General features: G+C 51.2%; 1 protein-coding gene across 10 annotated transcripts in view; it reads right to left on the reverse strand.

Annotated features, from left to right (window-relative positions):
• The window catches only part of Rap1gap2 (RAP1 GTPase activating protein 2), a 217,902-nt gene that overhangs the window by 8,553 nt on the left and 186,635 nt on the right, over nt 1–22,714 (reverse strand). For 9 of the 10 annotated variants that reach the window (XM_036195866.1, XM_036195865.1, XM_036195863.1 and 6 more), the window contains 10 exons: nt 22,057–22,186; nt 19,972–20,127; nt 14,410–14,481; nt 13,821–13,907; nt 12,171–12,305; nt 4,938–5,075; nt 3,353–3,471; nt 935–1,048; nt 613–730; nt 134–260 (listed from right to left, as the gene is read on the reverse strand). In XM_036195866.1, the coding sequence (XP_036051759.1) occupies nt 134–260; nt 613–730; nt 935–1,048; nt 3,353–3,471; nt 4,938–5,075; nt 12,171–12,305; nt 13,821–13,907; nt 14,410–14,481; nt 19,972–20,127; nt 22,057–22,186 (1,196 nt within the window). The remainder of the gene's footprint in view (nt 1–133; nt 261–612; nt 731–934; nt 1,049–3,352; nt 3,472–4,937; nt 5,076–12,170; nt 12,306–13,820; nt 13,908–14,409; nt 14,482–19,971; nt 20,128–22,056; nt 22,187–22,714) is intronic. The other variant, XR_004945635.1, reaches the window with a different exon arrangement.

The following is a 22,714-nucleotide window of genomic DNA, read 5'->3' on the forward strand; positions in this document are numbered from 1 at the left end:
GCCCTCACATCTTGGAAAAGGAGAAGTTGACCAAGTCAGCATGCCTGGGGGTGGGGGCATGCCCTTTGAATAGTGGTCAGGGGGCAGCTCTGCCCTTCCAACCACATCATGCACATCTTCGCATGCCACTGACCTGTGGGACTCCGGCTCATGATGATGGGGGTGGCAGCGGCCCCCAGACTGGGGCTCTCGGTGCTCGGGGACGGGCTGTAGACAAACACCTCCTGCTTGAAGGGTGAGGTTGTGGATGGCTGGCTGCTCTGGGGAGAGAAACTGGGTGAGCAAGGACAATGTATGCCCAGCAGTCCCACAGCTGTCCTGGGATGGACTGTGCAAGCCACTACCTCCAACCTCACACTGGCACTTCTATCCCAGCTGTGACTGCAGCCTTTCCCTGACCCCTTCCCTTTCCAGTTGGTGTCCCCCCACCCTGGCAGGGACCACCTCCACTGCTGCTCTTAAGCACTTTGTTGAGACAGGGTCCCCTCACTCACTGCTCTCTGTTTGGTAGTAACAGCTGCCTTGGCCACACCTTCTCCAGGGTATCTGCAAGCCCAGTCTAACCAGCTGGGCCCCAGAACATTGCTCCCTGGATGAATGAGGCACACTTACCCCACTGTCACACTCCTCCATGGCCTCACCCTCCCCTGCGGTGCTGCTGAAGCTGCTGGTGCTGGAGGAGGAGCGGGAGATGTTGGCGCGGCCATTGTCCTTCAGCTTTATGAAGGGCCTGTGGGGAATGGGAAGCGAGGCAAACGGAGTGTGAGGCAAATCCACCAGAGGACTGAGCTTGCCCACAGTGGCTCCCCCAGCCTCCGCCTGGTGGTCATTGTGTTCCAGAGATTTCCAAAGGCAAGAACTGTGACTCTCAGCTTGCCTGGAGGCAGAGCCCAGATGGCTACAGCCAGCCTTTCCCAAACCCCAACTCTCTTACTTCTCTTTGTTGGGACAGATTTCTGGAGAGCTGGGATTTGACGAGGTCTCAGACTTGATCTCCTGAGACGAGTGTCCGCCATCCGGGGTTTTGGGAGCACTGGAGGCACTGTCACTAAGGGGAAGAGAATTAAGAGCAGTGAGGCCTGGGAGTTGGGCCCCTGCCCTTGTCCACCCTTGATCCTTGACAGAGCTCAGGTTGTGGGGGCCAGTACACAGGGTGTAGCCACCACTTCCCTCCCCACCCGAACCTCTGAGACCGCAGCAGACAGCAGAGGTTTCTGCTCCTACAATAAAGGCCAATCTGGATTCATGGTGATGGTCCAAGGCAACCAAACAGGGACCCTGGCTTGATGGCCTCCAATCAAAGTCTATCCCTCTCCCATGCTGGCCATCCCAGGTGGCAGAGCTATGGATCAAGAGAAGGTGACAGGGAACTGAGTGGGACTCACACAGGAATCAACCCAGCACCCGTGGATTCCTGAGAGATGCTGGGGGCCACCTACTGTAGTGACTCTTGAGGATATACTACATGTGACTCAGCAGCCCTAGGATGCTGGGGAGTGAAGGGATGTTCAAGCCCAAAGATCCAAGAGCTCCCTTCTGCAGTTGAGCAAAGACCACAATTTACCCTATAGCAAATTCTGGAGCCAAGACAGCTCTGTCCTCAATTCACTTGTTTTTTCTTTAATGCTTCTGAGCCTCAGGACCACTGATTTCTGTTTTGCTTTTTTTTTAAGAGTTACTTATTTACTTATTTATTGTTTATGTGTGTTTGCCTCCATGTATGTATGTGCATCACATGCATGCCTGGTGTACTCATGGGTCTGTAGAGAGCACTGGATCCCCTGAACCTGGAGTTACAAATGGCTGTGAGCCTCCATGTGGATGCCTGGAACCAAACCCAGGTCCCCTGCAAGAGCAGCCCATGCTCTTAACCACTGAGCCATCTCTCCAGCCCTTCTGTGCACCTTTTATAGTAGCAGCATTAATGAGGAAGAATATACATGCCATGCAACTCATCTATTTAAAGTGGACAAGGACACAATTTTTAATATGTTCGTATTTTAGATCACTTTAAGGCCTCTTAAAAGAAACCCTGGCTCATCTGCAATCACTGCCCACCCCAGCCCCTAACCTATTTCTTTCTGTCTCCATGGACTTTGCGTAGTCTGGACACCCTATAGAAACAGGACTTGACAATGTATATGGCCTTCACATCTGGATTCTACTAGCCTCACATTTTCAACGTTTGCCCAGCTGGTGACCTGCATCGGTATCTCAGTACTTGTTGTGTATCACAAAATAATATCACACTCTGTGGGTATACTTATTTCGTTTTACTTATCTAGTCATCAGACGGCAGGCCCTCCAGGTGCTTCCACTTTGAGGTCCCATGAATAACGGTGCACCTATTAAAGGTGCCTGTGTTGTTATGGACAACCATTTCCAATGCTCGTGGTCTCTATATATACACCTAAGGGTGGGGTGCTAGGTCCTGTGGTAACTCTATGTTTAGCCCTTGGAGGGCTGTCAAGACTGTTTTCCAAATCGGATGCACTATCTCACATCCCCACCAGCAACGTGCAAATGTGCCAACATCCCCACATCCTCGTCAGCACTTGTTATTTACCTTTGCAATCACAGGCCCCCTAGAGGTGTTAAAGGCTGTAGAAACTGTGTGTGTGTGTGTGTGTGTGTGTGTGTGTGTGTGTGTGTGTGTGTAGCAAATGTATGTGTGCATGTATGTGCAGGTGCTTTCAACTGCCTGTGCCGATGGAGGTCGGAAGTCCTCATGGGGCTTGTTCCTCCACCTCGTTTTCTGAGACAGTCACCCACCGAACCTGGAGCTCACCTGCTGACCTGAGAGCCCCAGGGATCCTCCTATCACCACACCAGCTTTTTATACAGATGCTGGGGATCCAAAGCCACGTCCTCATACTTGCCCAGCAACACTACACACCAAGCCACTCTCCCATCATGCACTTTTGGTTACTCCTATCAACCCATGGGGTTGGCTCACACAATGAACTTCCCTCTGTGACAGACACCACAGGAGTTCCTCCCCTCCTGTCTTTAGAGACCCCACACAGCCTGGCCTCTCCCTTCCCTCCCAGCTGTCTCTGCCAACTCTTGATCTTCTCCTCATCTGTGAGCACTGGGGCTCTGCACACCCTCTCTGAGCAGTCGCACAGACCTGTTCAACGTCTTCGCATCAACAACTCTCCCATCACTGCCCAGCTCTCCAGCCAGGGCCTCTCTCCTAAACACAAGGGACAGCATGTATAGGGAGTGAAGCCAGGGTTCAGGGGAAGCCTGACGCTAGGAAAAACTGTCCCCATGCTTGGGCACCTGACAGCCACAAGAAGAGAGCTGACGGGCCCCACAGCTGGGATGGAGTCCAGGCCCTGACAGTTACCATCGTGTCCGGCTGTCCCCCTGGCCTTCAGAGCCCGAGTGCAGGCGGGGGAAGAGGCCCGACCGCCGCTTGATGGGGCTGCGGGACTGGTTCCTCACGGTTGCTGCGGCCACTGGAGGCTGCCGATAAAACCGCCACAGTGAGTACACGTGCCCACCCCTTCCTTCCCACCCCTTCTCTGGTCTGCACATGACTCCTGGCCTGGTGAGACCCCAGAAAATAGCAAGGAGTTGAGACCCCAACACTTGAACCACTCACGGCCTCTTTCCTGCCAAGCCTGTGGCAGCAGGTAATGATCCAACAGAGCCTAGAACTCTTGGAGGATCACAGGCTCATCACAGTGGGGCCAGATGCCGAGCTGGCTGGGACAATTTAGGGAACCACAGACTGAAAAATCTAGAGAGCCCTTGGAGCAGCCAGCTGCCACCTTTCACCTTGCTATTGAGGAAGCCAAGGACCAGAACATAGAGGGATGTGTCAGGGTCAGCTAGCAATAAGGACCCAGAGGTCCTGACTCGCTATCACTCCAGGCAGGAGTGGCAATAACAGACCAAATACAAGCCTCTCAGCTGACTCCACACACACTGATGGCAGTGGGGAGCTGGCCAAGGTCTCTGCTTGACAATCCCCCAGCCTCATGGTGGGAAAGAGGTGCAGAGTGAAAGTCTGAGCAAAAGCCTGGAGCCTGCCAATGCCAATGCCAATCCCCCAGTGCCACTCGTGTGCTGTGTCTCTTCGGGAGAATGGTCAAACTCTTTGGGCCTCAGCTTCCTCATCCACAGGAAATCACCCTGCTCTGCTGATAGGACCTTCTGAGAGAAACAAGATAGTAGATAGGAAAATATTAGATAAATCAAGCCATTGCTCAAGGCCGTTTATAATAAAAAGTCAACATCTCGATGGCTCGATGCTGCTATTTAAAATTCTTTTCAAAGAAAATTCCATTCCATACAAGTCAAAAGCCGCTTGCCTTACTAATGGTTCCCTCACCCGCCCTTGGTGTGAGACAAGAGGCCTAAGCTCACAGACCCACAGGGCTGTCTCTCCCTGAGAACTGAACACACACTATGAAGAGGCTAAATTTTCTATCAGGAAGTCCTGCATTCAAACCCCAGATCTTCAGTTTAGCTGGGTGACTTTTAGTAAGTTACCTAACCTCTCTGAGCCTCCTTTCCCTAAAATGTGGAATAGAGAGTACCCCTGTGTCTATTCAAACAACCGTGATGGGGATCGGGTGGGGTCTTCTGGATCAACCACCAGCTCAGTGCCTGGTGCAGAGCTAGCTGAGGTGGCCACAGTGGTCATTAGTAGGGTCTCCCTCATGAGGCCCCAAGCTCAGTTCTTAAATAGATGCAGAGCACAATTCATAGTACAAACCAACCCCAGGGTCACCTGGCATGGAAGTGTCACAGGCTTACTGTCATTGAGCAGAGGCTGGGTTACCTCCTCAGCAGCTCCAGTGTACCCCAGCCCATCACCCAGCTTGCCCTGCTAAAGTTGCCCAGCCCAAACCTGGAGTGAGACACACCCTTCCTCCCTACTCCTCTTCCCCCCCACATGTTGGCCCAGGATCCAAAGTACTCACTGAGAAGGTGGTCTTGGTGACCTCCATGCTGTTATGGACAATACCCCCACTGAGGCTGCCAGGAATGGTGCCCCCATGCAGCTTCCTCTGGCTACCCACCATGGTCTCCATGGAATGGCTGCGCACACGGATGGCTCTCTGCAAGAGATGGGGTGTGACAAAGGTCTGAGAGTCCTGGTCAGTCCCTGGTCCCTCTAGATGTCTCTGTCCTGGGCTCATGTGTACATCTGCAATGCACACACTAACATGAGCATGCAAACAGTCACAAAGCCCACCCCTCAGTAATTGGTATTCACAGAGTCCTCTGAATTCTGTCCAGGCAGGATCTGAGGGCTCAGTGGTGCAAAGGGGGCCAACCTGGTATCCTCCTTGAATGGAAGGGGAAGCAAGGCCTGGAGCTCAGCAAACCTTGATGACACTGTCTAGTTAGCAACTCAGCATCTCTGAGTTATAGCTTCCTTGTCTGTAGAAATGACTGTCACACATTCCACACAGGATAGGGACTGAACACATGTGCCAGACTGAACACTGACTCCTTTTCATTTTGATTTTTATTTTTTGGTGTGGCATTGAGGAATGGACCTAGGATCTCTCTCATGCTGAGCAAGAGCTCTACCACCGAGCTACATCATCAACCACACATCATTCCTGTGTTCACAAAGCTAAGCTTCCTCTCCTAAGTGTATACTGGACTACCCTTCCCACTGTTATCACTGATGTGCCTTGTGTAGCTACAATCACCCTTGATGTAGAACCCTGGAACAAGTTCCAGTGCATCTGTGCATTGGAGCTGCAGTTTGCCCTCACTTGGGCTTGCAGAAGCTGAAGGCACATTTCCAAATCAACACTACAGGTCTGCATGGCCGTTCAAAGAGATATGGGCACAGGCAGGGACTGCTTGGATTGTGGAGCCTTGTGTTCAGTTGTGGCCATCAAAAAGCAACAGATGGTGCAAGGTAGGGTGGGGTGGGTATTGGCAAGCTGTTAAGTGCCCAGCCAACAACAACCAGGACAGTCAGGTTTGTCATGGTACATGAGAAAATGTGAATAGCTAAGCTATAAGAACACTGAGTGGGACCCTGGAAGAGCTGGATCTGGGGTGACAATCCCTCCCCGGACTTCTCTAGAGGGCAATGCTGTTCTGCACAGGGTCAAAGAGGGGTGTTTATGATGCTTGGAACTCAGCTCCATCTACAGGAGGGCTTCCAACCAACAGAAGTGTTGCAGGATCCTGGCTCCCCTAAGGAGAACATTCTCAATTGCTACAGAGGCTTTTAAAGCTGAGGTATATTGCAGAGGTTTTCTCCGGTGACCCCAAGCCCTTGCGTCATTGCCCTCCGATCATCTCTCTAGTTTCTCAACAAGATGGCACACAACAGACAACACAACCCAGCTGGTGTTGCCAGGAGCAATACCTGGGCTCTCTGCTGCACCACCTGCTAGCTGGGGACCCTGCAGGTAGCTTTGCTTCTCTGAGACGTTCGGGGAATGGGATAGGACCTGCCTACACAAGGAGTAGCAATAAGAACATATAAAGCTCCTAAGAGAGGGCCCAGTGCATCACAGACACAGCTTGTCGTGTTGTTACTATTAAGCACAATGTGTCTCCCGTGTGCTCAGCACCAAGTGCTGGAACTGCGGTGTTGAGACCAAAGGGGCACTGAGTCCAAAAAGTGCAAAGAACACTCCCAAGAGTAGAATGCAAGCTCCAGTGTCTGTGATGACAGTCCCTATGTGTCGATCAGTTGTTTGGGGCCCAAAGAACAAAGGCTCAAATACAGGTACCAAACTCTAGTCCACAGAAGCAGCATCCATTCCAGTGTCTCCTCTCCTTCCCGGGATGCAAAGCACCCACGCTCAGCTTAAAGCACTCCTTTAACTGGTCCCTTGCTAGAGGAACAGGGGGCATGTCTGCTGGTGGCTTTGGGGAAAAAGCACCTGAAAGAGCCATTTGGGAGGCCAAATCTGACGACAAAGCTGCAAAGCCCAGGACCACACAGGGGAAGGAGGGAAAGAAGGTGGGTGCTTTGACCAACTGAGCCAGTCACCTAGACTTAGTGCTACAGTAATTAGTGGATTTTCTTCACCAGGGTGTGAGCCTGTCACCCTAGCATCAGGAAACAGATACGGACTAAGTTGCAGCCCACCCTCTCCTTTCTGGACTCAGGTATGTGCAGACATCTCCACAGGAAAAGCAAAGCCCCCATCCTTCCCTTGAGACATCCAGGAAGAGCTCCCAGTTGGCACAAATACTGCTCTTCAGGACCCCAGGGAAACCTTTGAGACCTGAGAATGGCAAAGGGCCTCGTCCTGAATGCCATTCCCTCTGACAAGGGACAGAGACTCAGAAAGGCTGTGGTATATGGAACAGCCCTCAAGACAAGCCACCAACAATGAGGTGTGGGACTGTCGGCCTCAAATCAACATCATGTAGCCTCTATTGTCTGAATCAAAGATGCCCCATGAGGGATGTCACCTCTCCCCTCTCTGGACCACAAAAGAGTTGCCTAGCAACGGTGTTCCTGGGACATGGTTGCAAGAGCCAGCATGTTTGATTCATTCTACCGCCCAAGCATCATAGAGCCATGTACTCTTTGGAACCTGAAAATATCTGATATGTCCTTGGATGGGAGGGAGGAAGGCTCCTTAAATGGCATTAATGTTTCATAAGTGCCAACCTCTTTCTATGCTTCTTCCCTGTCCCACCACTGCTAGGGTCACCAACATTTCACACTCTTCATTTGCATCCTGATCTAGTCCTCATTGTCTCTTTCTCAGAAAGGATCCAAGTATGAATAGTAAGCCGTGTGCAGTGTATCTGGTCTAAGGAGCCTTCATACACAATCTTACCGAATCCCTAAAAGGCTGAGGTATAAAGAGAATAGAAAATCTCTCCAGTAATAAATAACTGTCACACATCAGTAAGAGATAGAGCCGGGATCCAAATCTAGTATACCAGGCCCCAAGACTGAAAATGCAAAGCTGGGTATGGTAGTGCATGCCTACAATCCATGCAACTTGGGGGGCTAGAGAGGTCGAGGCCAGCCTAGGCTACATAGTAAGACCCTATCTCCAAAGAGGGGGAAAGGAAGGGAGGAGGTGAGGGGAGGGGAAGAGGAAGAGGGAAAGAGATGGGAAGCGGGAGAGAGAGGTGGGAGAAGGAGAAAGTGAGGAGATGGAGGGAAGGCCAAGATGGAAGAATTCACTGATTAACTAAAGAGGACTGAAAAGCAGGAGGTTTGGGAAGCCCACTCTCAGAAAAAATTCAAAGGCTGATGTCAGGGACGCCAGTGTCTTCAGATGCCCATGTGCCTCTGTCAGAGTCAACAAAGAGAATCTGCGGAGCCAATGAGCTGACAGAATTCCAGGGCTGGGTGGGTTGTCAGTCACCTGCTCTCCTGCTCTTGGCAGCAGGAAAGGTGGAGTCCTGGTTTTCCCAGGCTCCTGCCAGGAGGAGCTACCACAAGGATGAAATGAGACCTTGTACAGCCAACACCTGGGATGACACCTGCCCACTCAGGTGAGCTCTCCTGCCCGGATTTTAGTGTGAAAAACAAGTAACAGTCATCGCTGAGACCCAAACCATGTTTGCCTTGAATGGAACTGTCTGGTGACATCTAAAGAATTTCACAGTACAATGAGCAACTGAATGGAAGTGCCGGGGAGCGAGACAAAGGGGGGGGGGGATAGAGAGGGGCAGATGGGAGGGGGCGGCGGAGGGACGAGAAAGGCAGGGAAGGGGACATCACGGAAGCCTTTGTGCCGGAGGCCAGGACTTACGCTTGCTCAGCCCTGTCTAGCAAAGCTCACCTGACCCCAGCTTCCTTTCCTGCCTCCACACTATGAGGTCAGTGGAGGGTTGGGGCAGTCAAGTGTTTCTCAAACCATGATCTGTATGTGATACATGCTCACCACACAGACACATCAACTGTCACTTTTTCTGTTTACTTCATTACAGACCAGCAGTCTAGGGATAAGTACCTTCCAAAAAGGGAGTGATACACAGCTCTTTTATCAGAAAACCAAAACTCCGCCAGTTTCTAAGAGCATGGCCACAGCCACCCCCTTGAGCCATGGACACATCTTTCATCCAAGTCATCACTGCAAAGGATGAGACTTTTTCACTAGAAATCTGTAGGGTTTTCAGATCGTCATCTATATGAAAATGAAAACTTCCAAATGTCCGTAGACCTAGCAGGTCCTGAGACTCCTCCAGGCAGCTTGGTTTACAAGCAGGATCCATAAAGCAATGGGTGTGTGTCTCAAGGAAGCGCGCTTCCACTCACAGCCAGAAGAACTGAAGTAAGACATGAAGAACCACCCCATGTGGCACGCTCAGCCTACAGTCACAGTGGGTCCGCTTCTAGGCTTTGACCCTCCAGAGAAGACCAGTCTGAAGGGGACAGGTGGTGGGGTGACGCTCAGCCCTGAGCATCCTCAGTTCGCATCTGCCTGTGAGAGAACTTTCAACCTAGGCATTTTCTTTCAGGCATCATTGCAGACAACCCTACATTCTGGAGAGATCTCACAGAGGTCCAGGATTAACCCCAAAAGAAATGTCAATAATTCTGACACCACAAGCCTGCCTAAGACCCCCATAAGGAAAAAAAAAAAAAAAAACAACTAGAGATGGACTCTTGAACTGGGCCAAGGCCATGCCTGCCCCCTTGCCCAGGTCTCTCCACATGGGAGACCTGCATCAACACTGAAGGGGCCAACAGGAGAAGCCAAGATCTCCTTCCAGGGCAAGAGAAACACTCAGTCCAAGGCTCACTCTGTGCCTGACCCTGATGGCCCCTTCTACTCATCTCACAACCTCAAAGGCAGGCGTGAACTCTGAATGGAAAAAAAAAAAACATATCTGTCCTCAACCACAGAATTAAAAAAGAAGTCTCTGGAATACTGGCTCGCAGGCCAGTCATAATAGAGTCTTGCAGTATGCCCTCTCTTGAAAGCCTCTCTAGGGTTACCTCAGACACCCCGAAGTGAAACACGCCGACTGCTACTACTCCTAACAGATGCAAGAGACTGGATGAATGGCCTTGAGCCACTATCGTTTAGATCTGTCACCTGTATTTAGCTGCTGGGCCACCTCATCCATTGAACCCCATGGGCGGAATGTCCACCGCCTACATACAATGTCACATAAATATTTGAAAGCCTAAGGGCGGGGGGACTAACTCTAAAGTATAAAAGGAAACCAGTAAAAAGCAATAAATGCTTCATAAAATGTCTGCAAAACACAGCATCCTGCTAGCTCATCAAGCACAGCTCAGTTTTGGTCATTCTATAGAAATCAATCTACTGTGGGAGGTGGAACACTTTGAGAGGTGTGACATGAGGTGGGGCAGCTCCCCCCACCCCACCAGCCTCAGAAGGCCTTTAAGTGGCTGCTCCTCTGTCTCCCCTAGGCCCAAGCCTGTTCCCTATTCCCTAATCTCACATTCGCCCTCCTCTTGGTGAGGCTATCTATCCACCGTGGCTCTCTCTTCCATCTCTGCCCTTTTCTCCTCCCTCTTTGTTTTCACTTTTCTCAAAATCAGAGTCTCACTCTGTAGCCCAGCCCATCCTTGAACTCATCATGCTCCTGCCTTGGCTCCCCAGATGGTGGGGACACAGGCATGCACCTCCACACCCAGCTCTTCTTGCATCTAAATTCCCCAGACTTCTCCCCTTTCAGGGCCACTTCTATCAAGACTAAACCAGAAGCCCCAGGAATCTCCTACCGGCCTGGACAAGCAGCTTGGCTCCTCCCACCCTGGGAGGAGTCTCAGCAGCTGGCTCCAGCTGAGGCCAACAGAGCTATTCCCTGCTCTCACTCAGCTCTCCAGCGGGGCACAGCTGACCCAGACCTGCCCGGGCCTGACCGGCTTGGGTGGAATCTTCCTGGTCAGAAACTGGGAGTGAGTATCATGTAGCTGGTAAGAATTTAGGAGATCTGACTTCAACACTGTCTCCGAGGCGACCCGGGACAAATTATTTAGTCTCTGTGTCTTTGCTTCCTCACATGTGAAGCAATATTCACAATTACTAAAACTGAGTGTGAATTATTATGTCAAAATTATTATATCCATAATACCAGCTTTCCCCACAGAGCACTAATGACAGTTGGGAGGTTTATGACTATATGTAACCTATACAGCACGGTTAGTGTGCGCCCTGTTACAACAGCTAAGGGTATTTACTGTGTCATAGGCAATCTGCAATTTCCGGGCATTATTCCAATGAACTCTCACAACACAGCAACAGAGGTCCGATTTATTATCACTGGGTCCTTAACAAGAAAACTGTGGCTTGGGGACTTTAAAGACCTTGCCTACTACTCTATAGCTGGGATTTTTAAATACATGTAACCCCGATCCTAACAGCGACCTCAAAATGTCATGTTTATGAATCTCTCTCTGATGGGAGGGAGGGAGACCTGACAGAACCATGAGACAGAAAGTCTAGGTGGGAACAAAGCCACACCTCTGAGATGCGGGGTCCTGAGATGCTGTGGCCCCTTCTAGCTTGCCCTCCAGCACCACCACCCCACCCCATGCTAAAGGAGAGACTGAGAAATACTATCTCGCCAAAGGCACACCATTACACTCAGGTTCAAATGAGACGCCAACCTAAGTGTGGACCAGCCAATGTATACATGTGTGGACCAGCAGGCACTCAACCTGGGCATGAGAGTGAGACCTTCTCTGCCCCTCACTGGCTCCATCTGCGTACTTCTGGAGACAGGGAGCTCCTCCTGGATAAAACTCTTCCCTTTTCAATGCTAGAGAGACTTGTCTATGGCTCCACCCACCCCCACCCAGGTCCCAGGACTTTGCCAGCAAGGAAGACTCATGCAGCACCCAGCCAGCTACTGAAGCCCCCTAAGGCTACGACCTCACTCCCACCATTTTTCCTGGGCTCCCCAACCACAGAGGGAAACAGTGGGAAACAGTGAGTTTCTTAGTTCATGTGGTCTCCTCTCCTCTGCCCACTCACTTGCCTGCTTAGAGGATTCCTGGGCTGACAATGGTCCAGGCCAAGGGAGAGAGCACGGAGGTCACTGGAGTCATTGCCAGCTGCCCCAACCTCATATACACAATGCCCCAGCCCTTGGCAAAGTCCCACCCCATCCTGTCACCTCTGACTGGCCCTTCCTTAGGCTCTGAGGCCATATTCCCGTTAACACAGCGGCTTGCTTTCTTTGCCCTCTGCCACAGTAACCCCAAGTTAGCCTGTGTCCATCCATACCTTAAAAGACTCCAAGAATCCTCCGTGGCCCCCATTCTCAAACTTGTCCTCTTCAGGGCCTAGGCCGAGCATGACCTGAGTGTGTGTGTGGAGTTCATCATGAAGGTTGTCCAGGAGAGCAGCCCGGGTCCGGTCCTAGAAAGGGAAGGTATACACAGAGTACAGACACCCACCTGTGTACTTCCTTCTAGGTTCCAGATGCCTGGTCTGAGGGCTGCTGTTCTGTCATCATTCCTGGCCATGTGGGGGTCTTAGAGGAGACTGAACTTCATGCTCACTGACACTGCGGTTAGCACAAACGTTCTGGGCCGGGCCCTGCTCTCACTCTCCCTGCATACCACCTCTTCCAAGGCTTGCCCTAGAGATGCCCAGCCCAGATCTCAGACCAAGAACTATATCCACAGCCGCTCTGCCCATGGCTCTCTAAGAGCCAGGTATTAGCCAGGGATATGCATGCAGCCTCCAGGGGGCTCCACACACACAGAGTGGACAAGTCCTTTCCCCAGGCCACAGTCTTAAGGAAGCTCCTCTCCCAGTTGTCCCCAGGTCACCACAGAGCCTAAGCTGAAAGCCTGAGTCACCCTAGAATTCCACTTTTCCCATCCTTATTTCTAGGAGTGTCTTCCCATTCCTGACTTTAGAGGAATGTCCAACCTTCTGACACTGTGACCCGATGTTGTCCTCAATAAGAACTGCACAGTCAGGTTACCAGGGGGAAATGCATGATGTTTTATACTTACTAGTCTATGATTTTGTCTTGGAACACATGCATGGCTATCCTGGGGCCCCTGAGGCTTGCAGGCCTCTGGGTGGACAAACCTACCCACAGTTTAACCCAGTACCTCCTGTGAAATGTTCCCCTCTGCTGAGTCTCTTAGCCTTTAGTCATTTCTAACTGGCCAGTTTCCTGCCCTAGCTCCCTTTCAGCCCCTTCTCCTCCTCTAACACCCACTGGCCAATGATGCCTCTAACATGTGAATCAAATACCGCTTAAGAACTTCACAGCACCCACACCACCTGTAAGCCCCAGCCCTTCCCCACCTAAGGCGACCACCATCTGCAGCTGAGTCTCATCCTCCAGCCGCATGAGCTTGCTGTCAGGGCCACACCTCCCACCCCAGAAAGTCTGATTCTGTTTGGCCCTTGACTGTTCCCCGTGTCTGGAATGATTTCCCAGACTCTCTTCACATGAAAGCTTCATCAGACATCAAGATTCAGCAGCTCCAAAGCAACCTCCTCCAAGAAGCCTTCCCTGAATACACCCTCCATCTTCCCTAGCAGAAGCAATCACTGCTCACTGGCTCCATCGTAGCCCAGAGTGTCATACAGTACACTGCATTATAAACCACAGTTTCTCTTCAGTCCAGGCCTGTGCACTGCATAGCAGCAGAAGTCATGTCTCACTTATCCCTGACAACAGAACAAGACCTGAGCATAATACATGTTCAGTAAACAACTAGTGATTGCCTGGTGAGACCGAGAATCTAGATGAGTTCCCACCAAGAAGGAAAAAAATAAAAAAGAGTTCCCAAAGCAACACAGAGCTGAGGGCTTAGGAGGGAGCACAAGGCTCCCTAATTGAACAAGCCCCATGGTGAGACCCCTGAAAGATGCTCAGAGCAAGCCCAGAAGAGACTCCGGCATTCTCACCTCCAGCTTGGAGAACTTGTCCGACTTACAGCAAGCGTTCTCTGCGTTTGTGAGCTTGGTGAGCAGAAACTCCCGGAATTCTGCGCCCTGAAACAGATAAGAGGGCTCAGAATCCTCCCAGCCTCCGCTGTAGACAAAATGCTTCCTACCACAGTAACGGAAAGGCAGAAGAGGGGGTGTGGGGTCAGCCCCTGAAAGAGCCCTTCTCATATCCGGTCATATCCAGCCAAGGGCAGCCCCACCTGCTAACATACCAGCATGGAAGCCAGCTTCCCTGGTGCTGGCTCCCACCCTCCATATGGCACCTTGGCTACTATAGGCAATTCTTGCCACTGGCGCCTGGCCTGGAGCACAGGATGAAAGTCCTTCTACTAATGGGAAGACAACCCTATCATGAAACTCCCAACAAGGGCCAGACTCACCCAAGGGTGAGGTAGGGAGATATCCAGGAAGGAGGTATCCCTAGAGCTCTAACAAGACCTCCCTGACAATGACCCCAGTCTACATGCAATCCCATCCCAACCACTGAAACTCAGGTGGGGAGATCCGGGGTCTCGAGTGGGACGAGAATGGAAGGAGAGGTTTTTACCTTCTGGAAAACAGGTGGGCTTGGCAGAGGGGGGCCAAAGGCAGGCACATCTTCCCTTGCAGTGACCGATACCTGAACGAAACAGTCTGGCATGGGCTAAGACAGAAGAGGAGTCCCTCTCCTTACCACAGACCAGCTCACCCCTCCCCCCCAAGAACACAGGTAGAATGTCTGTGTGAGCATCACCCACAAACCCCAAATGATGCTCCTCTAGTGGACTGGATGGGAGAGAAGCCTACATCCTTCCCTCTGCCTTTCTAGGGGCCGAAAGCAAGTTCAGCAGGATGCTGCCCTGGGCTGTGAAACAGCTGGGACCCTGACAACAAGGCAATGCAGGTGGCCAGGAAGTTTATCTCGATGCCCCATTGCCGTGTTCATCCCAGAGAAGGCAACTGAGAACTAGAGCCCATTTTAATAATGAGGAAGCAGATGGTTGGGGTATGGAACAATCACCCCCAAAACCAGGGAAAGGGGCACAAAGAATCCAGACCACTCCAACACAGCCCTGAGGTTTTTCCCCACTATAGTGAGCCCCAAACCTGACCATATATCAAACTCACTTTGAGTGTTTAAAAAGTAAATATGGGGCCAGAGAGATAGCTCCACAGGTTAAAAAACAAAAACAACAACAAAAAAAAAAACCTGCCACACAAGCCTGATGGTCCCCAGAAGAGAACTGACTCCCAAAAGTTGTCTCTGACCTCCATAGATGTGTCTGCGTTCCCCCAACACATCACACACACCAACAACAACTACTACTACTACTATTATAACAACAATAAATAATTTAAGTTTTTGGAAAAAAATAAATACTGGTTGCAAAAAGAGTCTGGGGCTCTTGAGAACATTGCCACAGCAGTGGACCCAGGTCTGGAGCCTGGCCCTACATAGAGTCAGTCAGTCTGGCTGAGGCTTGAGTACAGAGACCAAAGGCATTGGCTGGGAAGGAAGACGGGGGACAGCCAGGCTCCAGCCAGATGCCGTAAACCTGGGCTGTAAGGACATCCGGGGACTCTACATACAGTTGGTCCTGGAGCAGGCAGGCTCCACTCCTCACCTCCTCTCAGCATGCAACTCCCTTAGTTTTACCTGCTGTTAGCCCCCGAGGCTACAGGGCTCTGGGGAGGCTGCCCTACTCCTTCACTAGCAGAGGCTGACGTGCCAGCCCTGGCATGCCGCCAACCGCTCTGGCCTGTGAAGTAGGGCAGATGCAATAGTCTGCCAGACTGGATGAGCAGGCAGCCTGGGGCCCAGCCAAAACAAGGCCCTGCCAGGTCCAGAGGGAAAGAAGCTTAGCCAATGGAGCATTCTTCTTACAAGCTCAAGGCTGTCAGCACAGCCCAAACTGAGGTACTCAGAGTCAAGAAATGGTTAGTGTTCACTGACAAGTTTTTGGCTGAGCCCCATCTGCCAGATACAGCCCCCCTCCCTCCATCTACCTACCACGCATTGGTGGCCTAAGTCTAGAATTCCATCTTGGAGCGAGAATTTGGCTGCCCACTGTGGGTATCTGGGACACTTGGGACAAAGCTCAGACGCCGGCCCAGCTGTTTCCCCTGGCCTGGCTCCTCTTCCTCGGGCCTGCATTAAAGTAGTCTGTGCTGACGGGGTAAGTGGCTCAGATGCGCCCTTAAGTCCACAGGTCAGCAGGGGCAGGATCCAAGCCCTTTCTGGTGACGTCCATCCATCAACCATCCTCATCTTACTCCCCCTCTGACCTCAGTCTTCCCAGGCAGCTAAGCCTTTGTCGCCCCCTCCTCTCAACTTGCTTCCAAAAGCAGAAGCTCTGTGTTGACCTTCCTGTACCTAAACCAGGCGTGGGCTGGGTGGAAGCAGGGGCAGGTCAGTCTGGGGAAGCTTCTTTGAGGCCAGAAGGAGCTCAGTATGGGGACAACCAGGTGCCCAGGGGAACTGAGAGAGTAAGGGCTGGAGACCCAGCAAAGCCCTTACCCCCCCCCCCACCTCTCACCCCCCCCTCTCCGTGTCCAGGTATGACCTGCCAACCAAACCACTGGTAGGGTTGTTCAGAGGGAGTCGTGATGGGCAGGGGAAGGCCCTCCACCAGCTGCCTGCTTCACAGAAGAGCCTTGGAACCTTGGTAGAACTTCAGGAGTCGGGTGGGATGGCCCCTGAGGGGTAGGGATGGGGGATCCTATTGATTGCCGAGCTGGAATCTCTTTTCAATCTACAGTGATGGGAACTAAACCCATACCTGGAAAGTAATGCAGTGTCACATTTCATGCACACTCATGGAGCCTGTTTCTCACCTGCCCCAAAGGCTCCAGGGAAGACTTCTAGCTCCAGGCTCCCTGGCTCTGTGGCCTCAGCTTTAAATGCCCTCGGCAGCAATCAGTCTTAGTTTCTTCCCTATGAGCAAGCTGATGGGCCTTGTTAGGCTTCAAGGAGACTGTTCAAGGGCTAGTGAGATGGCTCTGTGGGTAAAGGCAGGCACTTGCCACCAAACCCAACAATCTGGGTTCGATCCCCAGGAACCACATTGTGGACAGAGAGAACCGACTCCTGCAAGTTGGCCTTTGATCTCCATATGCACACTCACACATGCACTTTACACACTCACACACAAATAAATGTAGAAAAAGAAGACTGTTGTAGTGCAGAGTCTGGCACAGAGCAGGAACCACCATCGTTCAGTTTTTTTGTCTTTACTTGCTCCCACTGGACTACATGTACAAAAGGGTACCTTAAATACAGAGCTCCCCCAATCCACCTGGCAGCCTACACCCTGACTCTGTCTCTGCTCCCACAAATGTCCAGGGCTAGAAGGCTCTCTGAGGTTATACAATCCAGCTTTCCTGTCTTGCAAAGAGGCCCGGAGTCGGCAATCACACAGCTACAAGGAGACAGGACCAGAAGCAGAGACCCCAGGCTGGCTGACTATACTGCTCTGTCTGGGGTCCCTCCCTCCTTTCCTCTTCCTTCTTGTTGCTTGTCCTCCTCCTGTGGGGTTCAGCTAAGGCCCAGCGTCAGCCAGTCCTCCTCACAGTTTATGAGTCACCCATGGTGCTTCTGCGGAGGAGGGGGGAGCTAGGTGGGCAGCACTCTGGGGAGCACCTTGGAAGACGCAGGCATGGGTCACAAGTCCAAACCTGCCTCAGTAGGGGGCGGGTGGCTATAATGCTGCCCTGACTGAACTGGCTCCTCTGTCCCTTGCCTAGGGTCAATAAAGCCAGATCTTCCTTGGTCCCCCATGTTCCCAGCACACAGCAAGCACAGAATAAGAAATCCTGTGTCTACCAGAAAATGAGCCAGACAACTGCAAACTGAATGCCCAGTTCAGTCAAAGCAGGCTAGACTGCTCAATGTCAGAGGGGCACACAGGGCCATGCACATAAAAGAAGCCCACGGACCTCAACGGGAGAGGTACGCTTATCATGGACTTGTTAGGAGAGGGGTATGTGTTTCCACAGGGAGATCGCGCACGTGTGTGCATATGGGGGTAGGGTGTATGTGGAGACCAAAGGACAGATTTCAGGAGTAGGTATTCCACATAGGTACTGTGATCAAACCTGGGCCACCAGACTTGTCCAGTAAGCACCTTTACCCACTGAGCCATCTACATTTGTTTTATATTGTTGTTGTTTGGGTTGTTCAGTTGGTTGGTTGGTTGGTTGGTTGGTTGGTTGGTTGGTTGGTTGGTTTTGTAACAGGGTCTCTGTAGCCCTGCATGTCCTGGAACTCACTCTGTAGACCAGGCTGGACTCAAACTCTCAGAGATCCTCCTGCCTTTGCCTCCCAAGTTCAGGAATTAAAGGCGTGTGCCACCACACCCAGCTCCCACCTTATCTTTTGAGACAGGGTCTCTCACTGAACCTTTATTTGGCTCAACTGGCTGACCACAGGGATCTTCCTGTCTCTGCCATCCCAGTGCTGGAAGTACAAATGCACCCAGCTTTCTATGTGGGTGTGCAGGATCTGAACTCAGGTCCTCGAGTTTGTACAGCGGCATGATACTGACAGCCACCTCCCCAGCTTGAGAATTCCTTTTTCTTTCTATTTTTTTCATGTCTCATACTTGGTTTTTAAAAGCTGATATGACGTTTGCACTTGTTACAGGTAGGTTTACATTGACAAAGCAGAAGTATCACCATCATGAAGGCTGTGACGGTGGCTGAGACACAGCGAGCCCCAGACAGCAGCAAGGGCCTGGGCTAGCATCTAGTATGCATTCCCAGCCTCAGTTCTCCCATTTGCATTGAGAGGACCATTTCTCTTCCTGCATAGACGCTGGAACCTGGCATTCTGTGATGCAGGGAATGCTTTGGGAATCTGAACTCTGGTCTCTCTTCCCAGGAAACAAAGAAAAGCAGAAACTTGTCACTTGGTTCTTACTCGGTGGCTCAGAGACCACCTAGCCCTCACCCTAAAACCTCTGACTCAGCTTAACTCCCACGGGTCCCAGGCCCCTCAAACCAGTGGAACAAGGAGATGTGCTGCCCTGGAAGTTAGGAAAAAGAAGGGAGGTGAAGCCGCCAGTGAGGAGGGCAAGGGAATGTGTCCTGTTTCTACGATGCTGAGGGCTGGGAGCCAGAACAGTCCAATTCCACACCTCCTCCCATTTCAGCAGGTGGCCCTTCCTTCCCTTTTTAAAAAAATTAACATGTATTAATTATTATTATATTAAGTATATAATTATATAATTAATTAATATGATGAGTACAATTAATACATGTTAATTGAGTTTAGTGTACTATTTCCACACATGCATACCATATACACTGACTAAATCCAACTTTCTTTAATCCACCTTGCCTCTCACACCCTCCTCATCCTCTTTTTATTTTTTACAGGGTCTCACTATGTAGGCCAAGCAAGCTAGGGATTCTCATCCCCTATGCCCCTGCCCCCACATCTACTGGGATTTGGGGATTACAGGCATGTATCACCACCGGCAGCCAGGGTGACATTTTTAGCTTTCATGTATCCTAGAAAAAAAAAAAAAAAACTAAAAGTCCCCAGTCAGGAGCATCACCCAGGTCTTGCACGCTCATCGAAATCTTCCAGTTAAAGCCATTCATTTGCCCACATCATCCAGATGCAGGGGCCAGGGTCTATGAGGCCCTTTTAACCTTGGTCTTCCCATTGTCCCACTCTCTTTCCCCTTTCCTGTCCATCCTCTCCATCTCCTCTCCTCCTCCTCAGACTTCCTCTAGCAAATGCTATCACCATATCCAAAGCTCAGCACTCGAGGCTTCTGGACCAATGAGTGAGAAGCTGAAAAGTTAGAGAAAGCATGGAGGAGATGATCCCAGAAAGTGCCTTCCACCAAGGGCCAGCCTCCAAATCTCAGAAGCTGGACCAACCATGGGGCCTGCAATACTGTTAAGACCTGGTGTTTTTCGTGAAACTTACTCTGTAGACCAGGCTGGCCTCGGAACTCAGAGATCTGCCTGCATCTGCCTCTTGAGTGCTGGGATAAAAGATGTGTGTCAGCACTGCCCAGCTAAGATCTAGTGTCTTTTGATGTCACTGAGATCACCACCCCTAGGGATGTACCTGGGTCCATGACCAACACCCTCCCCCTCAATGAGGCTTCTTCCTTACCTTGTAGGATGGGGTCTCTGTGCCCGGGCTCTCAGCCTGAACAACAATGTAGGCATGTAAGAAGTTTGAAGCAATCATATCTGGGACAAATGGTGTGTTTTCTTCTTGGAAGATGATGGCCACAATGTCATTGCCAATGTGTCGCTTTCTCTGCAGCTAAACAGAAATTACTTCATTGTTACAAGAGTTGGGACTATCCCTAAACAGAAAAGAGCTCAACAACAAATTCCTCTTTATTCCGCCTTTCATAAACCCTGAACTCTTGAGGCCCAGCTCTTTGGGGAGCTGTTTCTCTCAATCTGTGGGAACTACCAAGAAGAAAAGGGAGGAAGAAGGCCAGATTGTTAGGTAACAGCTCACCCGAGTGTAACTAAACTCAACAGCATACAGAGCCTGGACTCAGGACCCAGGAGAGAATGTAAGAATGTCAGGCCAGGCATAACTGGTTCAGAAGAAACACAAACACAGGACAAGCCACCTGAACTCACGAACCAAGCTGCAAGCCAAAGGTAAATCAGCTGCTCTCTGGCAGAAAGTACCTTGCAGCTTTAGGAGCAGAGAGCAGGTGGCAGAAGAGGGCATCCTGGAAAACATGGACAGGATCGGTGAGGGAATGCAGACAGAAGAGGCAGGGGACCGATCATTCCACCAGAGGTGAGGACACACTCAGAGAAATGCAGGTCAACTGGCTGGGGGAGAGTGGGCAGACAGGACCCAGCAATGCCAGGCACTTTGCCATGTGATAAAGGCTACAAGCCCCTACTATGTGCCAGGAACCATGAATGGCTGTTCATATGATGACAAATGTCAAGCTCTTCCTGTACACCAGGTCTCACCCTATGTTTGGTCTTTTATTAACTGCATACTCAAAGCAGGACTTGTGCTCAGCCCTTTCAAATTGAGTTTCTCACATACAGAGTGTCTGCTCTGCTCTGGACATTGTACTGGGCACTTTTTACGCATACTGCCTCACTTGTTACACACACACACACACACACACACACACACACACACACACCGCTGGATGCCCATTTCTTAAGAGAAAAGAAGAACTATCATTGATTTGGTCCCTGCCAAGAGCCAAGCTCTGTAGCACACAAGCCTCAGACTAGGGTAGTAGGTGAGGGAAGCTACAAGAAAACAGGGACCAAGGATGAGACACCCAGGGAAAACCCACTTTGGCTACCCAAGGGAATCCCACACCCATGTGTTTCTGGAACATTCTGCTATTATTTGGGAGCCAAATCATAATTCACTTGCCAATTTCTTTTATTCCCAAGAAGCCATGCAACAGTGTTTACGATTCTGCATCCCTGCTCCCACCCCAGTGCCCTGGCAGAAACAAACAGGTCAGAGTTTGGAGGGGCCCTCCTGTGCTCTCCAAGATAGGAAGGAGGACAGAAGTGGGATAAGGTAGTTAATGCCACAACAGCCAGGACCAGCTGCAAGAGCCAAGCCCTCCCCAGGGATGAGCAGCTCCAAGCAGCTACCCTGGAGAGAGCTGGCAAAGTCTGGAGTCACAAGTCTCACAGAGTCCCCAGGTTAGGGACAGGCAATGAGGCTGAGAAGATTCTCATACAAACTTCACCCACACAAGGCAGCCAAGGCAGAAGGGCTGAGTGGCCAGGACAGGGCACATGTTCCACAAGAAACAGGCGCATGCCAGGCATGGCTCACAGGAGCCCACTGTTTGGAAACCTACAGAACCCCATAGCAGCCTTCTAACACAGATGCCACTCTGCAGGTTCTGAACCCATGAGGCACTGACTGGCTACGAGGCGTGCACACTCAGCTTGTTCTCCCGGCTTCCGACTCCCATCTGCAGATCTGCCTGCTGAGCAGCATTTATCAGCCCTGTTTGCTTTGCTCCCAGCTGGACCCTTCACTGACTTCCCAAGGGAAACTTCTACTTTTCCTGCTAGAGATAGAGTCCAGGGCCTCCTACATGCTTGACAAGTACTCTACCGCTGAGCTACACCCTGAGCCTCAAGGAAGTGTTTCAACAGCCCCCACCCCCCGGGCTGTGTGTCCCATCTGCCAAGTGGAAGCAACCTACAGCTTGGCCCTGCCTTCTGTACTGGTTACCTGCTGGGTGTCACCATCCGTGAAGGGCAGCTTGGTAGAGACATGGAACATGATCTCCCGGTCCCGGAAAGTGGTATACACTGACTCCACCCCTGTCTGTCCGTGGGTCACATCCAGGCCTCCTCGGAAACTGTCATAAAACAGGGCAGGAACAGAACGAGGAGTAAGGTGAAGTGGCATCATGGTGCCACCAAGGGCAGGTAGCAAACAAATGGGTGAGAACACATGGAAGAGCTGAGGGCCAACGAGGGTACAAGGTAGGAAGGTGTGGAGACTGGTTCTTCGGAGCAACCTGGCCGAGTGTCCTACCATCAACCACCTATATGAGAGACAGAGGTGGACCTAGTGGTCGGGACCTGGTGGGCACATGTTAGCACTGTGAAGGTCAAAACAGGACAATCCTGAGTTTGAGCCCAGCCTGGGGCTACAGAGTGAGACTTTGTCTTACGGCACAACCAAATTAATAAACTAACTAATTAATTTAAAGCAAAGCCTCTACTTCAAGCCTTGGTTATGCACCCTCCACAGGGCTGTTCAAGTGGGAAGGCCATCATCCATCATCCATTCATAAGCCCACACAAATGCCTGACCTAGCTCCCCGAGGCCCCCAAAGCTGTACAATGAGCCTTTGCTCTGTCCAAGTCACTGCTCAAGAGCC

Source organism: Onychomys torridus, chromosome 8 (assembly GCF_903995425.1).
Source record: "Onychomys torridus chromosome 8, mOncTor1.1, whole genome shotgun sequence".
NCBI classification, from domain to species: Eukaryota; Metazoa; Chordata; class Mammalia; order Rodentia; family Cricetidae; genus Onychomys; species Onychomys torridus.